Source organism: Phaethon aethereus, assembly GCF_964289735.1.
Source record: "Phaethon aethereus genome assembly, chromosome: 3".
NCBI lineage: Eukaryota > Metazoa > Chordata > Aves > Phaethontiformes > Phaethontidae > Phaethon > Phaethon aethereus.
Window position 1 is genome coordinate 73,827,122 of NC_138576.1, and position 21,225 is coordinate 73,848,346.

Sequence of the window (21,225 nt, forward strand, 5' to 3'; positions counted from 1 at the left end):
GTGCTTCTGCAGTAAGGAAGAATTGCCATGTTTTGTGTCTACCCTATTCCTTGTTGTTTGTTTTTTTTCCCCAAAGAAGCTAAACTTCAGCCTTATACATCACTTCCATTTGAACTATGTTAATAAAGGGGCCAGGGCTGTGTTCATAAAGTGGAAAGAACATTAATTTCCACGTTCATAGAAGAGGAGTTTGCCAATGGCTGTTTGAAGACCGTGCTGTTCAGTTACCATTCCTGTGCTGGAGTCTTAGCGGTTTCCCATTTAGCCATGGATGATGACAACCCCTCTGTCCTGTGTTTTCTTTCATGGCATCACATTCTTAATTGATGCCTCTGCAGCTTTAGCATCACCTGTGTGGTACATGATTATGGTAGCTCCCTTGCGGTAGTGTCCTGGGAAATGCTGGGACGTCGGTCGCTGCCGCTTGCTCCAGACCAGCAAAGCAGCTGCCCTGCTGCAGCGCTTCCTGCCCGAAGCACCAGCCTTACTCAGCTGGATACCTGGCAAACGTTTGGGATCTCAGGCTCTGGTGACACTGAGCTTGAGGAAATAAATGCAAAGTACAAACCCACAGGGTGCTAGAACAACAACATTTAAAAAATAAAAAAAGAGGAAGTGTGAGCAGTGTCACTGTTACCTTGGACTGATGTATACCACACTGCGCTGCTGGGTTTTGTTTTGTTGGGTTTTGGGTCTTTTTTGCAAGGCAGTTCCGTGCTAGAAATGTTTCTTCTCCCACTGCAGTACTGTCAGTTCAGTGAGACAACTCGAGTTGTTCCTGTCACAGCCCAGCTGTGAGGACACATACCTGAATAACTTGGAGATCTCATTAAACTTACGATAATCTTTCCTTAAGGGTGGAGGGGAAATCATAGCTTTTCTCCCTCACTACAACCACTTAAGCTGAACATTGAGAATTCTGATCACTCAAATGATGACTGTCTAATGCCAGGTAGTTAAGGTTCTTTTTTTATTCCTAGTCATTCTTCTGACAAAAAAGTTTGGTAAATAAGAACAATGAAAAGCTAAAACCCAAACAGTACTCTGCATCTAACACATTTGGCAAACTGCTATTTTATGTAACTAAATATACATGAACACACATGAACACAGTCTAATAAACAATTTAAATGTTTATTTGAAAAATGTTAACAGTACAAATCGGCATGGGTAGACTGGGCCTACCTAGCAATAGTAAGCCAGTACTGTAGAATTTTGTAGAATTTTCTTTTTGATTTTGAGACTTCACATAGCACTGCTGTCACAGATACAAAAAGAACATTGTTTAGAAGTGCTAACAATTTTTATGAGTGGAAGGGGCCATAAAAGTGTAAAGTGCTTGAAATATAAGTCCGCCTTTTTAGTTTTTGTTTTGCACATATAAAATGTCAAATTACTTGAGTAACACAAATGTTTGGTAGTGATATTTTCCTTGCAAGGCACACTCAACCCTAAGAGACCCGAAATCAGGCTGGGCAGCTTTGTTTAAGCTTTCAGACACAACTGATGGTTGTGATACTCCTTCGTCTTTTTCTGAAGAATGCTATCTGGAGACTTCAGGACACCCCGAATGTCATCATCTCGGTGTTCGGGATAGCTGACCTGGTTTATTTATGGGCATGAAGGCAGCCAACATCCTGTCCAAGGTGTGGAAAAGTGACTTCACAGAAGTTAAAACCAACGGTAGCCCTCAGGGTGGAAAGCTGTTTTATTCTTAAGCTTCTGAAAAGGCTGCATGTTTACAGAGAGGCACAGGGAAGTCAGCTCACTTGACTCACAGTCAAGCTCGGCTTGAGTGTCCCTTTACCAATTAATCAACTGACTTAGTTTTCTTAGTAGGAAACAAACAAGGTAATAAGATCAAGTGCCAAATATCAGGTCAACTAAAAATTTGTTTTTAAAAAACAGTAGCTCCAAAGTAAACACAGTATTAAGTACATGCTTTCTCATCTAAATTATTTTTCCTGTCTGGAAAATCTGAAGGCAAGCTGATGGTAATCACAGGTACAAAGCTGACTTGATCCAGGAGAAGGATGCCTCTGAAAGGTAAGATTACCTGGCGTTAGAAACAATACACAAAACAATTCTGTGTTCTAAAAATTAGATTTATTCTTAAACTCCCCAAACTTAGTTTAAATCAATGCACCAAGTAAGTATTAACCTCGTAATACCTCTTTTGTAAAGCTAGAGTGAAAACTTGATGGAAAACTGGTTCCACAATGTACTGGCTGTGGTTTTAGAGGGGTCCCGTCACGCTGTTTCTACATCTGAAATAAGAGCAGTGTAGGCTCTATATGCTCAATTTCATAACAGCCTAAAACTGGCTGCCATCAGGAGCTAGTGTCAGGCTCTTGCACCTAATTCTCCAAGACTAGCTAAAGCCTCTAGTTTTATCAGCATACTGTAAAACGGCATTAAAGACTTGGGACGAGGTCCTGGATCATATCTGCAACTGTGTCATTCACCAAATGAGATCTACTCATTCTTGCTGGGTTAGCATTAAACCTTGAGCACTTTATACAGGTAGCAAGAAAATGACTATGTGGTTTTTGGGGAGGTTTTGGGGGTGCTTTTTTGGTTTGGTGGTGTTTTAGGTTTTTTTTTTTAAAGGCAGGGGACGATGAGCCTTCCAGTGTTAACTATTTCTTGAAGTGCTCTGACAAGCTCAAGCACAAGCTCCATGTTCTCCAATTAGAAGAGAAACTTCTGCAGGCTGGTTCCTCTGCTCTCTGCTGACCTCTGCCATGGACAGGCCATCAGACACTTTACTGAACAGTTTATGCGGATTAGGATCTTTTTCCTAGTTCTACTTAGTTTAAAGTTTCACATGTGGCAGTGTTAAGCTACTTACTACCCTGGGGGTACAAAGTGTTTCTCTTAACAAGTTAGTTACAAGAAGTACTCCAAACTGACAGCATGCTTTGTGAAGCATCGGGGTCTCTTTTGTCACTGCAGTTTCCAACCTTCATGATCTTCCAACTCTCTCCCTTTTCCTAGCTGCCTTAGAAGCACTAAGGCCACTTGCATCCCTGGGTGGATACATAAATTAAGCACACTCAGGGCCACTCAGAAGCACAGCTGGTCAACTGGATTTGAAGACACCAGCTGTGCTTGTGGGTGATGAAGCACACCACACTGTCAGTCACTTCTCCTGAAAGAATGTGTGGTTCCAAGGGTTAGGTCTTCCACAACTGACTTGGGTTCCTTTAAAATGTACATGCTTGCCCATTCCAGTACTAAATCTATACTGATTTCTGAGCTGCAGTTATTAATTCATCTTTTCACCACTTGTTTTGAGAGCTTGCATCTCCAAAAAATATTAGTGTTGCTGGTAACAGACCAATTGAGTGAATAACGCCATCTGCAATCAATCAACTTTATTTTGCCACCAATACTAGCACCAATTGCTATGGCTTGTAAGCTGCCTACATAGATAGCTCCTCCTTGGGGAATTCCCCTACAAATTTGCAAAGCCAAATTTGAGCCTTTCATAACTACTATAATAACTCCAACACAGCAGGGATATGAAAAGGTTTAGAGCTGTTGGAATTGTTTAGCTCTAGCTTCTACCCTTCTCTCTCGGAGCTATGTTAATGATGTCGCACAATGTAGTCCTTAGAAGACTTGATAAAAATTTGGCAGGATGACAGCCAAGCTAAAGACATTTCCAATGAAAGATTTTCCCATGCTCCTCTGAAATGCCTGTGTGTCAAGAGGTCACCTGGAATGGAAAGTTACTGGCGCCTTTTCACCAAATTGCTGCCATCATATTCCTAGAGAATGGGGCTGCTTCTTGAAAGATTTTTTAGCTAATGTTTTGCCTTCATCAGAAAAAAAAAACAGCAAAAATTACTTACTTGTTTTCACAGGAAGGAAAAATCACCTTTAAGACTTTGAGAATAAGAGCTGCTCCAACAACTCCAACTACAATGACTTCCATGAAACTAAAGAAGATGGGTAAAGATCGAAACCAGAATCTGCATAATCCTTTTCTCAAGTCTTCCACCCACTGGCACATCACCTGCAGCCAAATAGGTAAAAATAAAAAGACAGGTTGCAAAACATAGCAAGTACCGTTTTTGTAGCTACTGGTGAATCACATTACATGGTGATAGTTTTACTTGAAATTATGTATGCTTAAGCATACATAAAAGCAGGACGGAATTGACTGGTGACTCAGACCTCTTTTTTCCACAGAGTTTGGAACAGGTGAAGGTTTAGTTCTCTGCTCCTCCTAGCAGAACTCTCTGAAAGGAAAAGACACTTTGGAAAAATAAAGGACACTCCAACAAAGCAGGTGAAGGGTGAGCTATGTGGCCTAGGCGTAGAGCAGCCATGATAGCATGGCAGTGTACAGCAGGGAAAGGGTTACCCACACCTGGGGAGAGGTGTAGCTCCTTCTCTAGCCTACCTGTAACTTTCAGCCTACTACTTTGACCCTTCTGTCTCAGCAGTAAGTTATAAAGTGTTTCCTTCTGCCACAGAAGCAGCCATCAAGCCCATGCCTACCTAACCTGGGACTGAAACTTTTCAAGCCATTCCTGTGTTTCTTATGGCAGGTGTGATCAATGGCCTGTCTCCCAGAGGGGTAAGCACTCAAGCAGAGTCAGGAAAAAATGATGTAATTTAAAGGTAAACAATATTTGAAATTGTTATAAATGCTTAGCTTGGTACAATGTAAATATCACAACTCCCTGTCATGAAGTATCTGTGAGGTCAGGACATTGCAGGATTTAGAAACCCATTTGATTTGTACCAGAGTTAAAAAAAAAAAACAACCTAACAATTTCTCACTGCTAACGGGTAATTTAGGAAGGTTTTCGTTTTTTTAAGTTTCCTAGAGTATGTCTGTAAAAGTCTGTTCTTCTTCGTGGTTGGCTGGGGGGGATTTCTTAGATTTCTGTGGAAGTCAGTTACTGTCAGATACCTCACACAATAGAAAGTCCCAGTCTTTAACAAATACAAATGAGCAAAACAGCACTCTGAGAAGTCAATACTAGGTTAAACAGGAATGGCAATTATCTCTTCCAGAAATGAGTTATTACATACTATGTTGCTTTTCTTTTTTTCCAAATTAAAAATGAAGGACCAAAGACAAAGGCCTAGGAATGTTATATACCTTCTTACTATCTTTAAATGGATATTGTGTTTGGTCTTTACACCAGGAAAAACCATTATCTGAATCCTAACAACGCTGCGTTTGGTTTGTTCTGTAAACATCCACTAGGACGAAAATATAATATTTGTATGTTTCTGTAGATAATACTAAAAGTGGAGAAGGAAGTTTCTTCCCTCAAACTGTAATATTGAATAACAGTCAGCTCTATCTGCAGCATGTCACTACAACTTTTCCTCCTAGAAATGTCACCAAGCTGTATCCATGTAATCTTTGGGGAAACAGGTGAAAAAACAGAGGAAACCTGTTTCTCCTTTTTAGACCAGTCTTTAAAGGAATATACTAATAATTAAAAGAAACAAACAAACAACAAAACTACCTTGTATGATGATGGAGGTTCTATCCTAAGAGGGGTCTCTGGTAACTTGCCAGGTAACGTCTCTTCATCTACTGTAGTTTCTACTTGCCGGATGAGGTACTGACTGGTAGTTTGCAGTGGATCTTGAATATCTGAAGAAAAAAAGCTAGATGTAGTGGGGGGCTTGCTTTTTATTTGACTCATTATTCAGGAAAACAAGGACATGCTGCATTTCTATACTTACAGCACAGTTCTCACAGGTTTACAGTGAGAACACAGAAGGCTGACTTTTTTGGTTTTGACTTGTAGTGAACTTGATAAGAAGCAGAAGCAGTGTTACAGTGCAGCCCTTAGCTGTAAATTTCAGCTGTCGCCAGATTAAAAGGTGATGAACTAGATAAAAATATTCACCTCCTATGAAATCCTTGAGAGTGTTTGATTAAACAAAACTGAAATAAGACTAAGGCATCAAATAACTTCTCTTCCTTTTAAGTTATTCAAATTTAACAACATAAAACTATTCTCTGGTTTGGAAGTGACCCAGACAGGTATTTCCTCTCCAGTTTTCTCCTTCATCCTCAGGAAAAAGAGGGAGATTTAGAGAAACCTCCATCATAGCAACGAGAGAGAAATTTATTCCTGTGAGATGTCTGGGTTGCAGATTTACAAGTACCAAGTGCTTCAAAGGAGAACAGAGTTGAAAACAAACAAAATACCTAGAATGTAGAAGAGTTGAATTTAGGTGCTTCAAAAAAACCAAAAACCAAACCACATAAAGCAAAATACTTCCCTGTTAATGAAGACACCGTTTCACTATGTAAAACACAGGAATAATGATGATCTTGTGCCCTTCTAAAGCAATACATCAACTACGGATAAAAGTATGTAACAGCTAAGAGAGATACCTTTTCCTGAGAGGTTGGGAAGTGTAAATAACATGTCATTGTCCCTTGGTATAGAATACAGCATGCTCTCTTTCAAGGGGACAGTGTAGTTGGAGTGTCGAAGTACTCTCAGGTCCTTTACTAAAATATCTATTTCTGTTACTTCTTCCTGTTGAACCTACGAGAGACGCAAACACGTTGATATTACTGAGTTTAAAGTAAGAGTGAAGTAGGCTGGCAGAGAAAACCAATACATGTCACAAAACTCCAAGCCGTTAAGATTTAGACATAGGGATGTTATAATATGAATTAGTATTATTTATTTTTACTTACCACACTTCTATAGACTATACCACATTAGAAAATATGCTGAGCAGACTAGGGGTCTCTCCCTGCAAAAGCATGTGGTAGTCACTCCAAGGGCTTTTAACCAAGTCTTAAATAGCTCATTACAATCCTCTTTCAAGGAGGCATTTTAGGGCATGGAAAACTCAAGCACATAGTGAAAGAGCACCTGTAAACATTGAAAGTGTTGCTAAGGCAAGACAGACACTTCTGCTTTTGCAGTAAGGTTGTTTTTTTTTCAACAACTTGAAAGAATAGGGTTTTTCTTCCTCTTCCAGTGATGCACTGGACCCATTTCATTTAATAATCGCTGCAGGCGTCGCTTATATAGAACACATTCAGCATAAGTCCTAGTGACTTCAATAACTGTATTGTGAGGCCAAGAACTGACAGAAATCCAGAGTGTTTGTGACCATTACTGTAACTGCTATGTAGAAATATAATTATCAAAAGAGGAATGCAGCATGTGATACAGTTTCACTCATGCTTTCAGAGCCATAGGCTAGCCAATGGTCTCCTTTTGCTTCAAACATGCGCAGAACAGTGCAATGAAACAGATGATCGTTACTGTCAGCTGATAACTAATGAGAACGATTGAAAGCTTCTGACTTAAAGGAACAATTAAGGAAACAGCATTAGCTTTCTGGTTATTCTTACCAGGTCCCTGTGAAAATCTGAAATGCATTTTCATGTCTAGTTTGAAATCTGAAATACAGCACTACTATTGTGTAACAACTTAATCAAACCAGGACATATTCCCCTCCTAGCAGTGGGATAAACACCTCATTAGAAAAGCTTCAAACCTCTCAGTGGGATTTTTCATTAACAAAGTAAAATTTTGACATGATGCAGGTTCCTGTAAAAAATGCTACATGCTAGGCATGCAATTAATTAAGGACCAGTGGTATTATCATCATTTTCCTTTTAAAAAAAAAAAAAAAGGCAGCAGAACATAATCCAGCTTCAAAAGAGTCTGGCATTCAAAAGATGCAGACATATACTGAAATAAAAATTTGACACTTTTGCTGGCTTCAGCAGCTGTAAACATGCCAACCAGACACGTGTGAACATTTTAATCCTTGGTAACTACTTGCCCGTCCTAAATTAAAAACAAGCAGAATGTTTGGGTCTTTTTTTACCTGTTTTCCATCAATTTCTGTCACTTCTTCCTGAATGACAATCAGCTGCAAATCAGAACTGGATGCCAAAGGCCACTCGTGAACCATGATGCGAACGCTGACGGTTCCCAGGCGCTGCTGATCTGCTAAGTTATCCAGGTTTCCATTCTCCACTGTTAACATACAATGTCACTGTTTTCAAAGAGAAGCCACCCCAACCAGAAAGCAGTATTCAGCCGTGGGGCAAACAGTTGCAACTCTGACACAGGTGCCTTTGCACATGTAGCATCTGAATGGAAAAGTCATTACAACTACAGAGGACCACTAGCATCAAACCAGAGACGCCCAAACAGTTGTACGGAAGTCTGTGCTCTGCTGATGTCCTTAACACTTGCAGAAACTGCTATTATAAAGAAGGAGGAATCTGGGCAACAGGTAAAACAGATGCCATGATTTTTTACCAGTATATCACCAGCTCAAACTGGGAGCACGTCTCATGATACAAGACAGCAGACAACAGCAGCACTGTATGATCCCCAGACTGAAGAAGCTTGCAAACAATGCTGCATCCCTGCGTTTGAGGTTTGTATTTAAGCACTCTAAGCAGCACTCTTAAAGCTTCACTATTGTTGTATTCTTATTTTAGTTGTCCAAAGGAGTTCATAGAGTAATGCCACAGCCCTGCCAGCCACCTGGGTAAACATCTTGAGTCGCACAGCATTCCCCTTCCTCTCAATACAGAAACAAATATGCTCTTTTCCCTGCACACTGCATACACTACTCAAGATGAGTGTCATGTTTTCTCTCATACGTGACCGTGACACCTCAAACTCTCTTCCTACCCAAAAGCTTTCAACTATGTCAACAATCTAATTTTCCACAAGCACACAGAGAACTGCCTTCCTACCCTCGCTGTTTTTGCATAGATTTAGTATCCTCTCCTCAGCTACCGTCCCTCTACTGCCGGCGAGGGTGTGCTGGAACTGAAGTGCTGCAGAAGGGCAAGAGTGGCGGCGACAGATCTCTCCAGCAGGTAGCAAGGTACACGAGCTGAGACCGCACTGGTCCTTGTTTCTAAGCCTCTAGTGCTGTGTGTCACTGGCAGAGCTGAGCCTAAGAGGCAACCCGGGGGAATGTCGGACTAGTGTCTTCCAGTTACACAGTAACAACTCAGCATGTTCATTACTTTTATGCAATGACCCCTTTCCTCATAAAGCTATTTTTCTTATTTTAAATATAGAAAAATAATTTTTGGCATCATTTAGCACTATCTTCCATTGTGAAAATACATGGCAGAAGGAGAGAAAGAGGTTAGAGAGAAAGAGAAAGGCTGCCTATAGGTGTGAGCCAGAGCACTAACCTGGTTGCTGAATGTTTTCTGACTTACAGCAGCATGCATACATTAAAGGACCAAAGCCTGAAAGATGCCAAGTTGCTGAAGCTTCCTGTGGTCCCAACCTTTCATGTGTCAGGCTGCTCAATCCCCACAACATTCAACAGGAGTGAAAGACACTTACGCTTCCAAAATTGACATTTGTGGGAACTTCAAGTGGGGATATAGGTGCCAGGCATGGTGTGACAACAGTGTCAAGACAATACCATTCAGGAGACTTGGTCTCTAATATTCAAAAGCATGAATATTTTGCTCAACTTTGGTTTTTACATGCATTCAGAGGTATTCTTCCCCTCTGTTAACAGGTAACAAGTATCTCAATATTCCTTTAGCATTTTACAAACATTATCTGAATCTATCATCGAGGATTTAGTAAGTAAATAGTTTAAACATTACTTTACAGTTAACAGAGAGAGGTACTGTGCTGACGACACGGACCCAAACACGGAGATTGGGAGTTCCAGGTTCCTAGCTCCCAGGTCAAATCAGGTTTTTTCTCACTGTTTCAGATTCACATTCATAACTGTAGTCACTGCAAGCTATACAACTATGATTTGTGAAATTAATAGGAACTACAGTAAAGTGCTCAGTAGCGCTCAGAATTAGTCATTATAATAAATATCTATCTTTCTGGAGTCAATTACCTTGCAGGTAAATGACATTTTGCCATGTTTTTCTACCCTAGGATAGAAAAAATAGAAGCAATAGGAACATAACTGTCCCAGAAAGAGAGAAATTAATTACCGCTCTCCTTCTCCAGAAAAGAAATGTTGTCAGACTAATAATTGATCATGCTTGGGAAAGAAGGGTTCAAGAAACAAAGTCATGGCTCACAGAAGCAGTTTAGAAAAAGCATTAGTACTTTCTAAGTAAACGTCTGATTGCAAGGAGAGGATGACCTCAGAAACCAAGCCAGAGACTGACTGCACCTGATACATCAAGAGATCATTCTGAATACAACAGAAGCTTAAATCAAATGGCCCTTGTTTAATTAATTATACAGTATGCTCTGTGTATCTCAAAAAAAATCACAGTACTTTCTGGTCTTTCACAGAAGATGCAGCATTGAATCAGTGGAAAAAATAGCAGTTTCAAGATAATTCGAAGCCATTAACCACTGTAGGACACTAGCAAAACTGCGGTATTTGTGCTATAATAACCTATCCAGCAGAAACTTGTTTGTCCAATAGATAGAGAAATGAGATAATTAAAACATCTTCCTCACAGTAATTCATACTTTTGTTATTGAATCTCTTCTTGGATATATGCCAACCAACCTAGGGACACAGCCATTAGCAGGGTGGAGTTGCATCCTTCTGTTTACATTGTCTAGATTGTAGTGCAGAACATTCTTTTGAAAAGAGAGGCAGAGTCTGGATTTCAGATGAGACCATTTACATATAAGCATGTGAATGTGACTTGAGAACAAGGCAGCAAAATTTTTTTTCCCACACATTTTAGTAGCAAAATTATCCTACCCTGGGCAATCATTTGTTTCTACAACGCTCAGGTTTGCAGAGTATGCGAACGTGTAGTCATTGTAAGCTTTGGTTACTAGATAACACGGAAGCCAAATACCCCAGGGTGGAGGGTGGGGGAAGAAAAAAAGAGAGAATACTCACGTATTACTGTTTGACACGTTATGTGGGCAACCCCACTTTTCATAGGAAAATCATTTAGATATACCTGTCCATTAACATAGGTGATATTAAAAACAACCTGAAAGACAGACAGACAGAATGACTGTATGGATCCTGGCCTTACGCTACAATTCTGTTCCCAGAGGAACACACTTTGTACTGACTAAAGTCAGACAAAAAAATATATTTGCATCTACATGCAGACTTCATTTCACTGCATATTAATTTGCTGAATAAATAGAAAAACCGGACAAACCTGTCCTTTGTGAAATTCTCCACTGGTTTTCAACACCGTAACATTGACTCTGATCGTTTCCTGGAAGACAACAGTGAGGAGAGATGTAAGTTTCTGAGGGAACTCGGACGCCGCTGTGCAGGCCACAGGCAGCTTTCACACACTGTCCTGGCAGAATAACAACACACAATCCCCAGAGCACGTTCCCAGGCTTTCTACCCAGCAGACAGAGAAAGAGTAATATGATTACTTGTTTCATGTAAGGGTTAGGGGTTTTCTCCCCCCCCTCTCTTTTCAACAGAGAAAGAATGACAGCTGCATCCCCCTATGTATAAAGTTTGGGGTTTTTTTAAATAAAGATAAAATAGTATTTATCAAGCTAAATTCTCAGAAGAACTTGTTTCACATGAATATAATGGAAAAGAAGTCTTTCATATCAGCTGAAAAATAATAGACAATACAAGGTAAAAATCAGATTCTCTGTAAATGTTTTGTAAGCACTCCACTAACTCTTCAAGGTGAAGTATAATGTAATACATGTTAGCCTATACTAAAGAACACTCGGTTTTTTCAGTGTCAGCAACGCTGCTTTCTTTTTTTTGGTTATCATTCCCAAATTACTCCACACAGGACACCTCCAAGCTCACATCTAATGGGGATTTGCTTCCTTCTTTCAAATCCTAATTGCTGTAACTTATCAACTCACTCATTCTGTCCTCTCATTTCACCTTGTCATTTCAGGGGCTCTTTTGCAGACGGGACCTTAAATCTCCCAGGCCTGCCCCTGACAAAACCTACATACAAAAGCCAAACCTCTCTTAGACATAGCCAAAAGTAATGATTGCCACACTGCTTTCCTGAGTCACCTCTTCAAAAATAATGTTAAGCTCCTTATTTGCCTTTGGGGAGCCTTAAATAATTCTAATCGCATTTCATTTTCCTCTGGAAAACTTCTCCATACCTTCAGCACCGTCTTTAGCTCTGTGTTTGAGTCATGGTTTCACAATGAACAGCTAAAAAGTGAGTCATGTCTCAATAGAAAGTTGAACTTGTGCAGAATTCAACATAAATTTTAAAAATTTAATGTAAATATGTTTGAGATTTTTATAAAACACCAAATTTTCAGGCATACCCAGTACCTAGCACAATATAGTCACAATTCACGAACAGAGAGCTTCTGAAGCGTGACTATAATGCAAAAAAATTCCTTAAAACAACAGGTGTTAATCAGTATATGCAGGTAGCCAGGATTACCAAAACCTGAAAAACAACATCCAAATCTGATCCAGTAGACATCTGGCACCATGAGAAGCATGGTTTAAAATCTAACACAGATAACCTTGGGGTTGGAAATTACTTGTCATTGATGCTTCTGATACATTTGTCAACTCTCTAGCCACTGAGACCAAAGAGAAATCTCTTTCTCGATGCCCTTTCTAGGAAACAGGTGTTTATACTGACTTTTCTTCAAAACTTAAATCCTAGCTATTCAAAGTAAATGAAAATTACCAAATTACTTATGAGAGCTGGAAGTCTACTACTGAAAATATAAACCAGATTAATAACATAATCATAGGATGTAACCTATTCTGTCATCCTGTAACTTCCTCAAACCACTTTTCTTCTCAAGATTTAAGAATGCTGTATATTAAAAATAAAAAACCACTGAACTTTCAGCTCTTTATCTAGCATTCAGAGCTGTATTTCTCTTACATCGTCAAACTACTGAACAGATTACCAAAACCTTCTGTCATGAATTCCCAGGTTTTTCTGTTGTCTGGGAGTTCAAAGGGCCCAAAAGATGGATTTTCCAGGCAGTCTTAATATTCCTTCAGTTTTTAAGCCTCAAATGAAATTTGAGTTCCTTTACATAGAAAGTATTTTGCAATCTTTTTTCAACAAAGTGACTCACTGAGAATACAAGAAAAAGGAAATGACTTATAGCCCGTAACTGCTGAAAAAAAGGAACACCCCCGCTACATTTCTTTTCTTATAAATCAAATGCTTTATTTGAAAACGGAGCACATGGGGCAAGTTAGATGTGCTCAGCAATTGAGCGTTAAATGTACAAAGTGAGCTATATATGCGATGATTAATTTTCTTCACAACTGTCAATTCTGTTGACATAGTATCCACAAGCACAGTCATGAATTCTGGTACATAAAACTCGCACTTGAAGAGCATGTTACATGTTTAAGAGATTAAAATACTTCAGGGGATCACTTCCGTGCTGTCAACATTACAAAAAATAGATCATAGTGTGCAGACACGTAAGACCGCTTAACAGCTCGCTGCCTCTGCCGCTACAAGAGAGTATAGGTATCTCCTCTCCTGCACATCATCCTTCCCCTTCATTTGTGCCAAGCCAGCGAGCCAATTTAGCTCATCAAATTGTCGGGAAAACTTTCCCTTTTTTTGATGGACTGTTTTTCTGTCAGTTCAACAAGCAAGGAAGAGCCACAGAAGGACGAGAGATGCAAGCACGCAGCTGGGAGGACGGAGCTGGGCTACTTGCTCTGACGGCCACAGGCTGTTGGACTGGCTCTGCCGCATGGTCTGCCTGTCCTCGCAGCAGCTCCCTCTGATCAGAAGCAAGGCAACGGGACATCCTCTCAACGGCACTGCTCAATAACCTAGAGCAATGATTAATACTGCACTACAGCAGCTACACCACGACCCTTGCAATTTTGTGTTCACAAACAACAGAGAACTCATAGTCTTGCTATTCCCATCACTAGTCAGCTCACATCCAGATCCAATAAGTTCTTCTATTGCTGACTCCCCATGTTGTGTACATCCATTCTCCTGAGTTGTCATATTTTGCCTCTTCACTAAGCAGTCTCAAAGACTTTGTGCCAGTCTTGCTAAGAAACATTTCAAATAGATCTCACAGATTTGGTGCTAACAAATTATCAGTTTTCAATTGTTCTTGCTCCAAATGTTCTCCAACTGATACAGAAACATCTCGAGGACCAGAGGAAGACCAACTTTTCCAGAGTCAGAATCAACTATACTGATGTCATTCCTGACAGATGTTAATTTAACTCATTCTTAAAGCTCTTCAGTGATGTCCAAAAATTTCACACTCTCCTCAACTACTATTTAGTGCTCAGCTAGCTCTAACATTAAGTTTTCCTAATGTCTAACCTGAAGCTTCCTTGCTGCAATTCATGAACAGGTCTTTCATTACTCTTCACAGTATCTTCCCATGGAAAATAACAGTCCTCCATCTCAGTCCTCCTGATTTTATGCTAATGCTCCCAGCTCACATAATCCTTCCTTGGAGGTAAGTTCCTCAACTGCTGTCTTCCCACGGCTTCTCACAGGTCTTTCCTGCAGTGCCGCACCCAAAACTCAACGGGTCCTGCTGTGTCCAATGTTCGTGACCCTACACACCCCATACCAAAATCTACATGAAGGCAAGAACCACAAGACACATGCCAAACACAATGAAAAGCTGGGCAGGAGGGCTAGGGGGAAAGATGAAGGAATTATTGCAAGCAGCTCACAGGAGAGCAGAGCTCCATCCCAGCTGACCCACTTTCATCCACAGCAGGGAATGGGTGATGCACGGCATTCCCCTGTTAACAGAACACCAGCTGGTACCCCCCTTGATATCTGCTTGTGAAAAAGTGCTCAAGAGCCGTAAGTTGTTACTGCTTGTAAACTGGGAGGGAAACAGACTGGGCAGGCCAACAGCTCTTGTACCATGCTTTCATGATGAAATCCCAGGCCTGACAAGCCATATGTGCTAGAAGGTGCTCCAGCGACAACTCAAATACCCATCCTTCCAATCCTGTGGGTGAAGACTCACAGATTACAAACCATCCTTTAATTTCAACAGAGAAAAAATACTTTTTTACGTTATCATAACAAAACCCACTACTTAGGAAAAATAAAAAAAGAAAAATAAAAAAGTGCTTATAGTTATATAGCTATGTCTTATGGCTATACACTTCAGTACTAAGAAAATGAAATAACCCCACATCACTTATTTTGTGTATTAAAAGCACAGTAAGCCAATCCTGTAGCAACAAAGTCACTAGGAGCAGGACATGGGTCCTCTGCAGTAATCCATAATATCGCACTGCCAAGCTCTGAAGAAGGCTGAGCTGTGAGTATAAAGCTTGTTTGTACAATTTACAGTACACTTTTCAGTGTTAATAATATAATGAAAGTTCACATCAATTTCAGACAGTCCTGTAATTTAAAAGGTCCTGAATTCACTGGAATATTTGAGAAAGCTGCACTTTGACAGAATGAGAATCAAAGGACAGAGCCAAGAAATTCAGGTCACTCAGGAATCAGGTTGTGCTTTCAGCTTACCATTGACACCCATTCCATCATTCACAGCACCTTATCCCTTCCTGTGCTGGTGAATGCCTTCACACACAACTCTCCAATTTACACTAAAAATGGCCCCATCATTCTTGATGCTGTTATAGGATGTAGATGTCTCTCCTGAGTTTTGCTACAATTTCTCATCACTGTTTCAGTGCTCCAGCAGCGATATTTACAGTGGTAATGGCCACAGCACCTGTAAAGAGGGCAGCACTTCTACCACAAATGTATGTCATTCTGTTCTAGGACAGCTAGGTAACAGCAGTAACAGTGAAGCAACACATATTACAGTGAACTAGTGAATTTTTGTGAACCTGCATCAATAGACATAAGAAGGTAGTGATCATTTTCTAATCCTTTCACCATGTGCTGCAACAGAACCCAGGAGTGTTAACTGGGGCAGTTATAATCACAGTAGTAGCAGAAGAGCAAGATGGGGAAAAGATGGCAGAAAAGACTATAAAGCATCTGGCATAAATTAAAAGGGAATATTCATTAATTCTTAAAGACTCTCCATTCCAATGCCACACAAATCTGCAGAGAACATTTCACCTAATCTTAGCCTTTTATGAAAAATGCTGCACAAGACAAAGCTGTTGGGTCTAATCACACAGGAACTTCAAACAGATCAGATTACAGAATCACGGAAGAACTTCCTCCACAGGCAGTGGGAAGAACCTGACAGGGTGCACCATACACTTTCTCCCAGAACAGGGTAACTGTTAAGTCCTATGCAGCTGCATTAGTCACAGAAACCCCATCTCGGTTCAGCCACTCGCAGCCAGCCCACTTCAAGCACAGCTGTTCTTGGCTGAGGCTCTCCAAACAAGGCTCTTTCTGCACTAGAAGGCTCGTGGGAAGCAGAGCGGGCAGCGCTAAGAACAGATGGCACAGTGCCTTGCAAGATGGCCAGCTGTACAGAGGCTTGGAAGACAGACAATCCCCTCGCAGCGATTACGCAGGCACTATTGGGATATCCTGTTTGAGATAGGAAAATATAAAGTCCAATGAAGGTTGCCAAACAGATAAGAAATAGTCAAAACTAGTAACTTGTTTCTAAATTTGAAAAGAAGTTACAGGAAAAAAGTGTTTGAACAGACAAACAGAACTGCCACCCAATTTCATACCATTTGAGTCCTGACACCCACATGGACAACTGGCTCCAAACAGTGTAACTGTATATTTGCAACCCAAGGCTCTGTGATCTGTGCTTCTCCTAATTCTTCCACCGAACTCAAAACAGAGCGATGTTGTAGGATGAGTCTTAACTGCAATCAGGCATAACTGAGTTGAGAAATAATCATGGTACAAGTCAAGTCAAACTTGTCATGTCAAACAAGTTGGCAGGACGATAATTAGTCCCTGACATTTTATAAAATTGTAGTACAAAATCTCCAATTAGGTTTGGCATTATTAAACTGCATGACAATATTTAGGGTAAGATAATGAAATCCAGTATTCGCTTAAGTAACTAAAGCTGACCTATCTTTGTTAATATAAAAATCTTTTTATAAAAGTAAAGCTTTTGCTTTTCTTTTCTGAACAAGCACACTTATATTCTTTCCTTGCTTTGCAATGGTTCTTAGTATAATATTGCTTACCCTTTCCTTTGCCCTACATATGTTACTAGAATTAATCGCCTTTGCTTTCTCCCTATTAAATCAACTCATACTGTGAATATTTTATCAGGATTTTAAAAGGTAAATATTTTAGTCTCACATCACCAGCACATGGTTGCACCATACTGCTTTAATTTAATCAAATATACATGGAAAGATGATGTCAAATCTTTTAAGCATAAAGTTCAGTGCCAGAAGGTTAATAGAGAAGCTGGCATAAAGCGATGAAAGAAATATTTCAGCATGTCACATAGCGACAAGCTGCTGCTTTGATTAAAATCTGCATACATACACAAATGGTCGATGTAGTGAAGATTACTTTCTTCTGCTGTGAAATAATCTAGCCACACAGAGGTTTCTTGCAGCCAAAAAATAATCTGAAAACAATGTTTTTCAGGCAACTAAACTAAACAAAAAAAACTCTGCTAGGCAAGTAAGCCATTTAGAAAGAATACTGCAAAACCTAAATTATTAAGAGGCAAACAGAGTAGGCAAACAACATAGCATTAGCATTCAGTCCACTGTGCTTTTAGCCAGTTCCTATCAGCACATTAAAAAAATACTCCAAAACACAAAACCTAATTCTTGACTTTGCACCAGAAAAACGAGTTACTTTAACGCAAAGGTCAGTTGTCTTGTTGCATCACTCCCTGCCTTTTTTTTTATTTTATCTAATATCAATCAACTGTAATCCCATTTTGCTCATCCAAATTTCAAGAGAAGAAAGAAAAATCAAAACACATATGCTAATGTTTTTTATTAAAAAAAAAAAAAACAGATTTCAAAACAGCTTATTTAAGAAATGACAAGCATTGCACAACAACGGAGGCGTTCACATTCCGCAGCTGAACAAAAGCGTTTCAGCCTTACAAAACGTTATTCCAATATTTCAAGGTTTTTCCTCAGTCCTCCCACTATGATTTCTGTGACGTCATGGCCATCAGCCTGGAGGTAAACCTTAATACCACATACAAGAATTACAAACTGTGAAGCTATCGGTAGCACGCTGCCAGTGGGCTCAGAATTGCAGAGAGCACAGTCGTCGTATCCAGTCAAAGAAAAGCTGAACATGTTGATGCTGCCTGCTCCCAACCAGTCTGCAGTCCCAAGCCATTCTGAGGAAACATCCCAATTATTGTGACCCCATCGCCCACTGTCGTTAAGCTCGTGGCTTCTGAAGCCAACCTGACAGTGCGGCGCTCCCGCTCTGCCTATTCCCACTGCCTAGGCCCTTTCATTCCTGTCAGGCCACCATAAACTAGCTCACACTCAAAAACCAGCAATTCTTCTACTCAAAACTTTCTCAAGATGTGTTGTTCCTTCTACATAAAAAATGATCTAGTATGTAGAAAAAGAAATAGTGCAGGAGGAAACACAAGTTTTTATTTTTTTAAGTTTAGTATTTTTTTCTTTTTAAATCTCAAAGTAAAAACGTGTATGCTCCCTTTTTGGCTCTTAAAAGAGCTTTTCTGCGTATACTTATGCCACCACACCAGTATAAAGCTGAAAAAGTGCAGACACTTCCAACTAGCAAAAGCGGAGCTGACAGACCACCTAAGCAGTACGGCACAAACGGACAAACTCAACCCTACAAACAGTACAGCTATGCTCATAAGGCATTACACCCCAGTTACTAAGCCAAGCCTTATCAGCACTCTAAAACCTACCTATTTTATTTCAGACCCCAAGCTGGCTTCCACAGGACCCCCTCTGGCACCCTGCACCGTACTCACTCACGCTTTCAGATCCAAAGATAGCACGTGCAGATGTGCCTCCACATTTTGTACAATTGCCAGTTGTGACAAACAACTTTAATGCTATTAAGTTGACGTTTTGCTGTGAAATTGTGATAGTTTCTAGGGAAACGGTAAGCAAGAGCGTAGGTCTATATTCCGTTGTCACTTCATGTGTCTCCTGGCAAATTCAAGCTAGCACTCCCTTTCTCAGAGGGATAAGCAAAGTACCTGAGAACTGAGCAAGCTCTGCTCCCTTTAGAGCACCCGACTTCAAGCACAGCTGCACTTTTATAGGTGTCTGAAGATCTAGATCCCCATTTTGAAATCAGAGCTAAGCAGATCTCTCTCAAAAAGTTCATATAGAGAAGCAGAAACCAGGAAACCCAGGAATCCTGCTTTGTAGCACAGGATGTGCCAGTGCAGAGCCTCTGTCAAGCTTTCTTGGAAACGTTTTACTTAAATGAAAAAACACACCCAACCACCAAACTGTAGAGAGAAAAAAAAGCCATAATAAATTTACTCCCATGACAGCAACTTCACACTGACTAGAAAAATAACTACAAACCCAACACAGCGATCCCTCTTTGCGATCTCACACTTCTGGAGATCACGATTACAACAATTAGAGGATGTCTTTTGTCATGATTCAAGTACTGACAGAAGTACCCAGTTCTCGTCTGTAATTGTAGCAGTCAAAGCTCACCAGTATCATGGCACATCTTTTATTCCCACTAAGAAGATCTCCTAAGTAGTACCCCAAAAATTCCTTCCGCTCTTTAAAAAGCCACCAAATTTAATTTAAAACTAATCTTACCAAGGTATAAGTATAGGTACCAAGGTATAAGAGTAGGTAAGCATAAGTACCAGAACAGAAAAGCAGACAGCATAATGCCCTGTAATACATGAAATCAAAAATACCTTTTCTTGCTACAATTCAAGAGTACAGAAATCACTAGGAGCAAACGTGGACCTAATGCACTGCGTAATTCTATAGCACTGAACCATCAAGATGTGGGTTGACAAGCACAAAACCAAAATATAAATACATCTACATTACATAGAAGTAACTTTCGCCCCTCTCAACCTGTCAGATACTTATTTCGGCATATCAAATCCCATATAAATCATTCTTTAAAGGGGAGGGCGAACATTACACGGACCGAGTTTGTGGCAGACGCATAACTGGGTCCTTTTATACCATTTTTGTACATTCTAGACAGAAATGTACTCGTGCAGCAGGTCAAGCATTGTAAGCGGAGGTAGCAGACCTTACGCTGCCAAGCGCTACAGCCGGAAAAAAAAAAAACAACCCGCCGTACACCCGGCACACCGCCCTTCGGTGCCACCGGCTTCCCCCGCTTTCCCAGCCGCGCCGGCGGCTCCCACCAGCGGTGCCGCCCGCCCAGCCGCGCCAGCCTGCGGCCAGCGCCCCGGCGGGGTCCGGCTGCCCCCTCGGAGGCTGAGGGACAGGGGCTGGGGCTGACACCACCGCGCCCCGGCCCCCGCCCCGTCGGTACCTGGCCCAACTGCAGCGGCGCGGCCGGGCCCAGCAGCGCGGCGGCCAACGACAGCAGCAGCAGCAGCGGCGGCTCTCGCCGTCCCAGCGCCGCCTCCATCTTGCGACCCGGGAATTAAAACAAAGTGAAACATCAACAAGCGGCGGCGGCGGCGGCAGGGGCGGGGCCGGGAGGAAACGGGGGAGGTAGCGGGAGGGGGCTGGGCCGGGCCGGGCCGGGCCGAGTCCCCGGCGGCCTGCGCCGGGCCGCTTCTTTCCCCCCCCCGCCCGCCGGCGGCCGTGGGCCGCAACACCAGTTTATTCTCTAGAAGGGGCCGCGCCTCCCTGCAAGCTCCCCGTTGAGGGCGGGTGTCGGCGCGGGAATGCCCTTTCTTTTGGAAGAGGGGCAAAAGCTTAGCGAGAGAAACAGATGAATTTGTGCTCTCCTGAGACAGCTGCCGGGTGCGGGGCTGGCCCGGCCCTGGCCCGGCCTGGCCCTGGCCCCGCCGCAGCTGGAAGATCCCGAATTGGGCGTTGCAGAATAACGCGTGGACGGCTGCCTGTCCGTTACCGTTAATAGACGATTACAGCCTTTGGAAGCACGTTGCATAAGACGACAATTTCCCACGTAGCTGATGTGAGCAATTACGACTCCTATTTATGAAAATGGCCAACACGTGGTCATCAACCAACCTACGTCCTTGCTCCTGTAAGCAGCTGCGGGTGTCCACCTGCTCTGCAGGGTTCTCTGGCAGCAGTAATCCTGGGCTGAGTCCTGAGCATCACACCTCAAGAAAGGTTTCTTGAAAGCAAAAGCAGGCAGCGTACTCCAGGGGAAAGCAGAAGATACCCCTGGAAACATTCCCACCCTTGTAAACATTCGAGGTCAGGTTGGACAGGGCTCTGAGGAACCTGGTCTAGTTGAAGATGTCCCTGCTCATTGCA

The 21,225-nt window shown here is 41.5% G+C and overlaps 1 protein-coding gene across 1 annotated transcript; it reads right to left on the reverse strand.

Moving 5' to 3' along the window:
• Positions 1-1,930: 1,930 nt before the first annotated feature.
• On the reverse strand, positions 1,931-20,758 carry GINM1 (glycosylated integral membrane protein 1; the record flags this gene model as incomplete). Its single annotated transcript, XM_081998349.1, has 8 exons — positions 20,303-20,758; positions 11,111-11,170; positions 10,837-10,933; positions 7,843-7,994; positions 6,380-6,536; positions 5,496-5,626; positions 3,858-4,021; positions 1,931-2,039 (listed from the first exon to the last, which is right to left on the reverse strand). The coding sequence occupies exons 1-8, from the start codon at positions 20,399-20,401 to the stop codon at positions 1,931-1,933; spliced, it is 969 nt and encodes a 322-aa protein (XP_081854475.1). The 5' UTR covers positions 20,402-20,758.
• Positions 20,759-21,225: the final 467 nt, after the last annotated feature.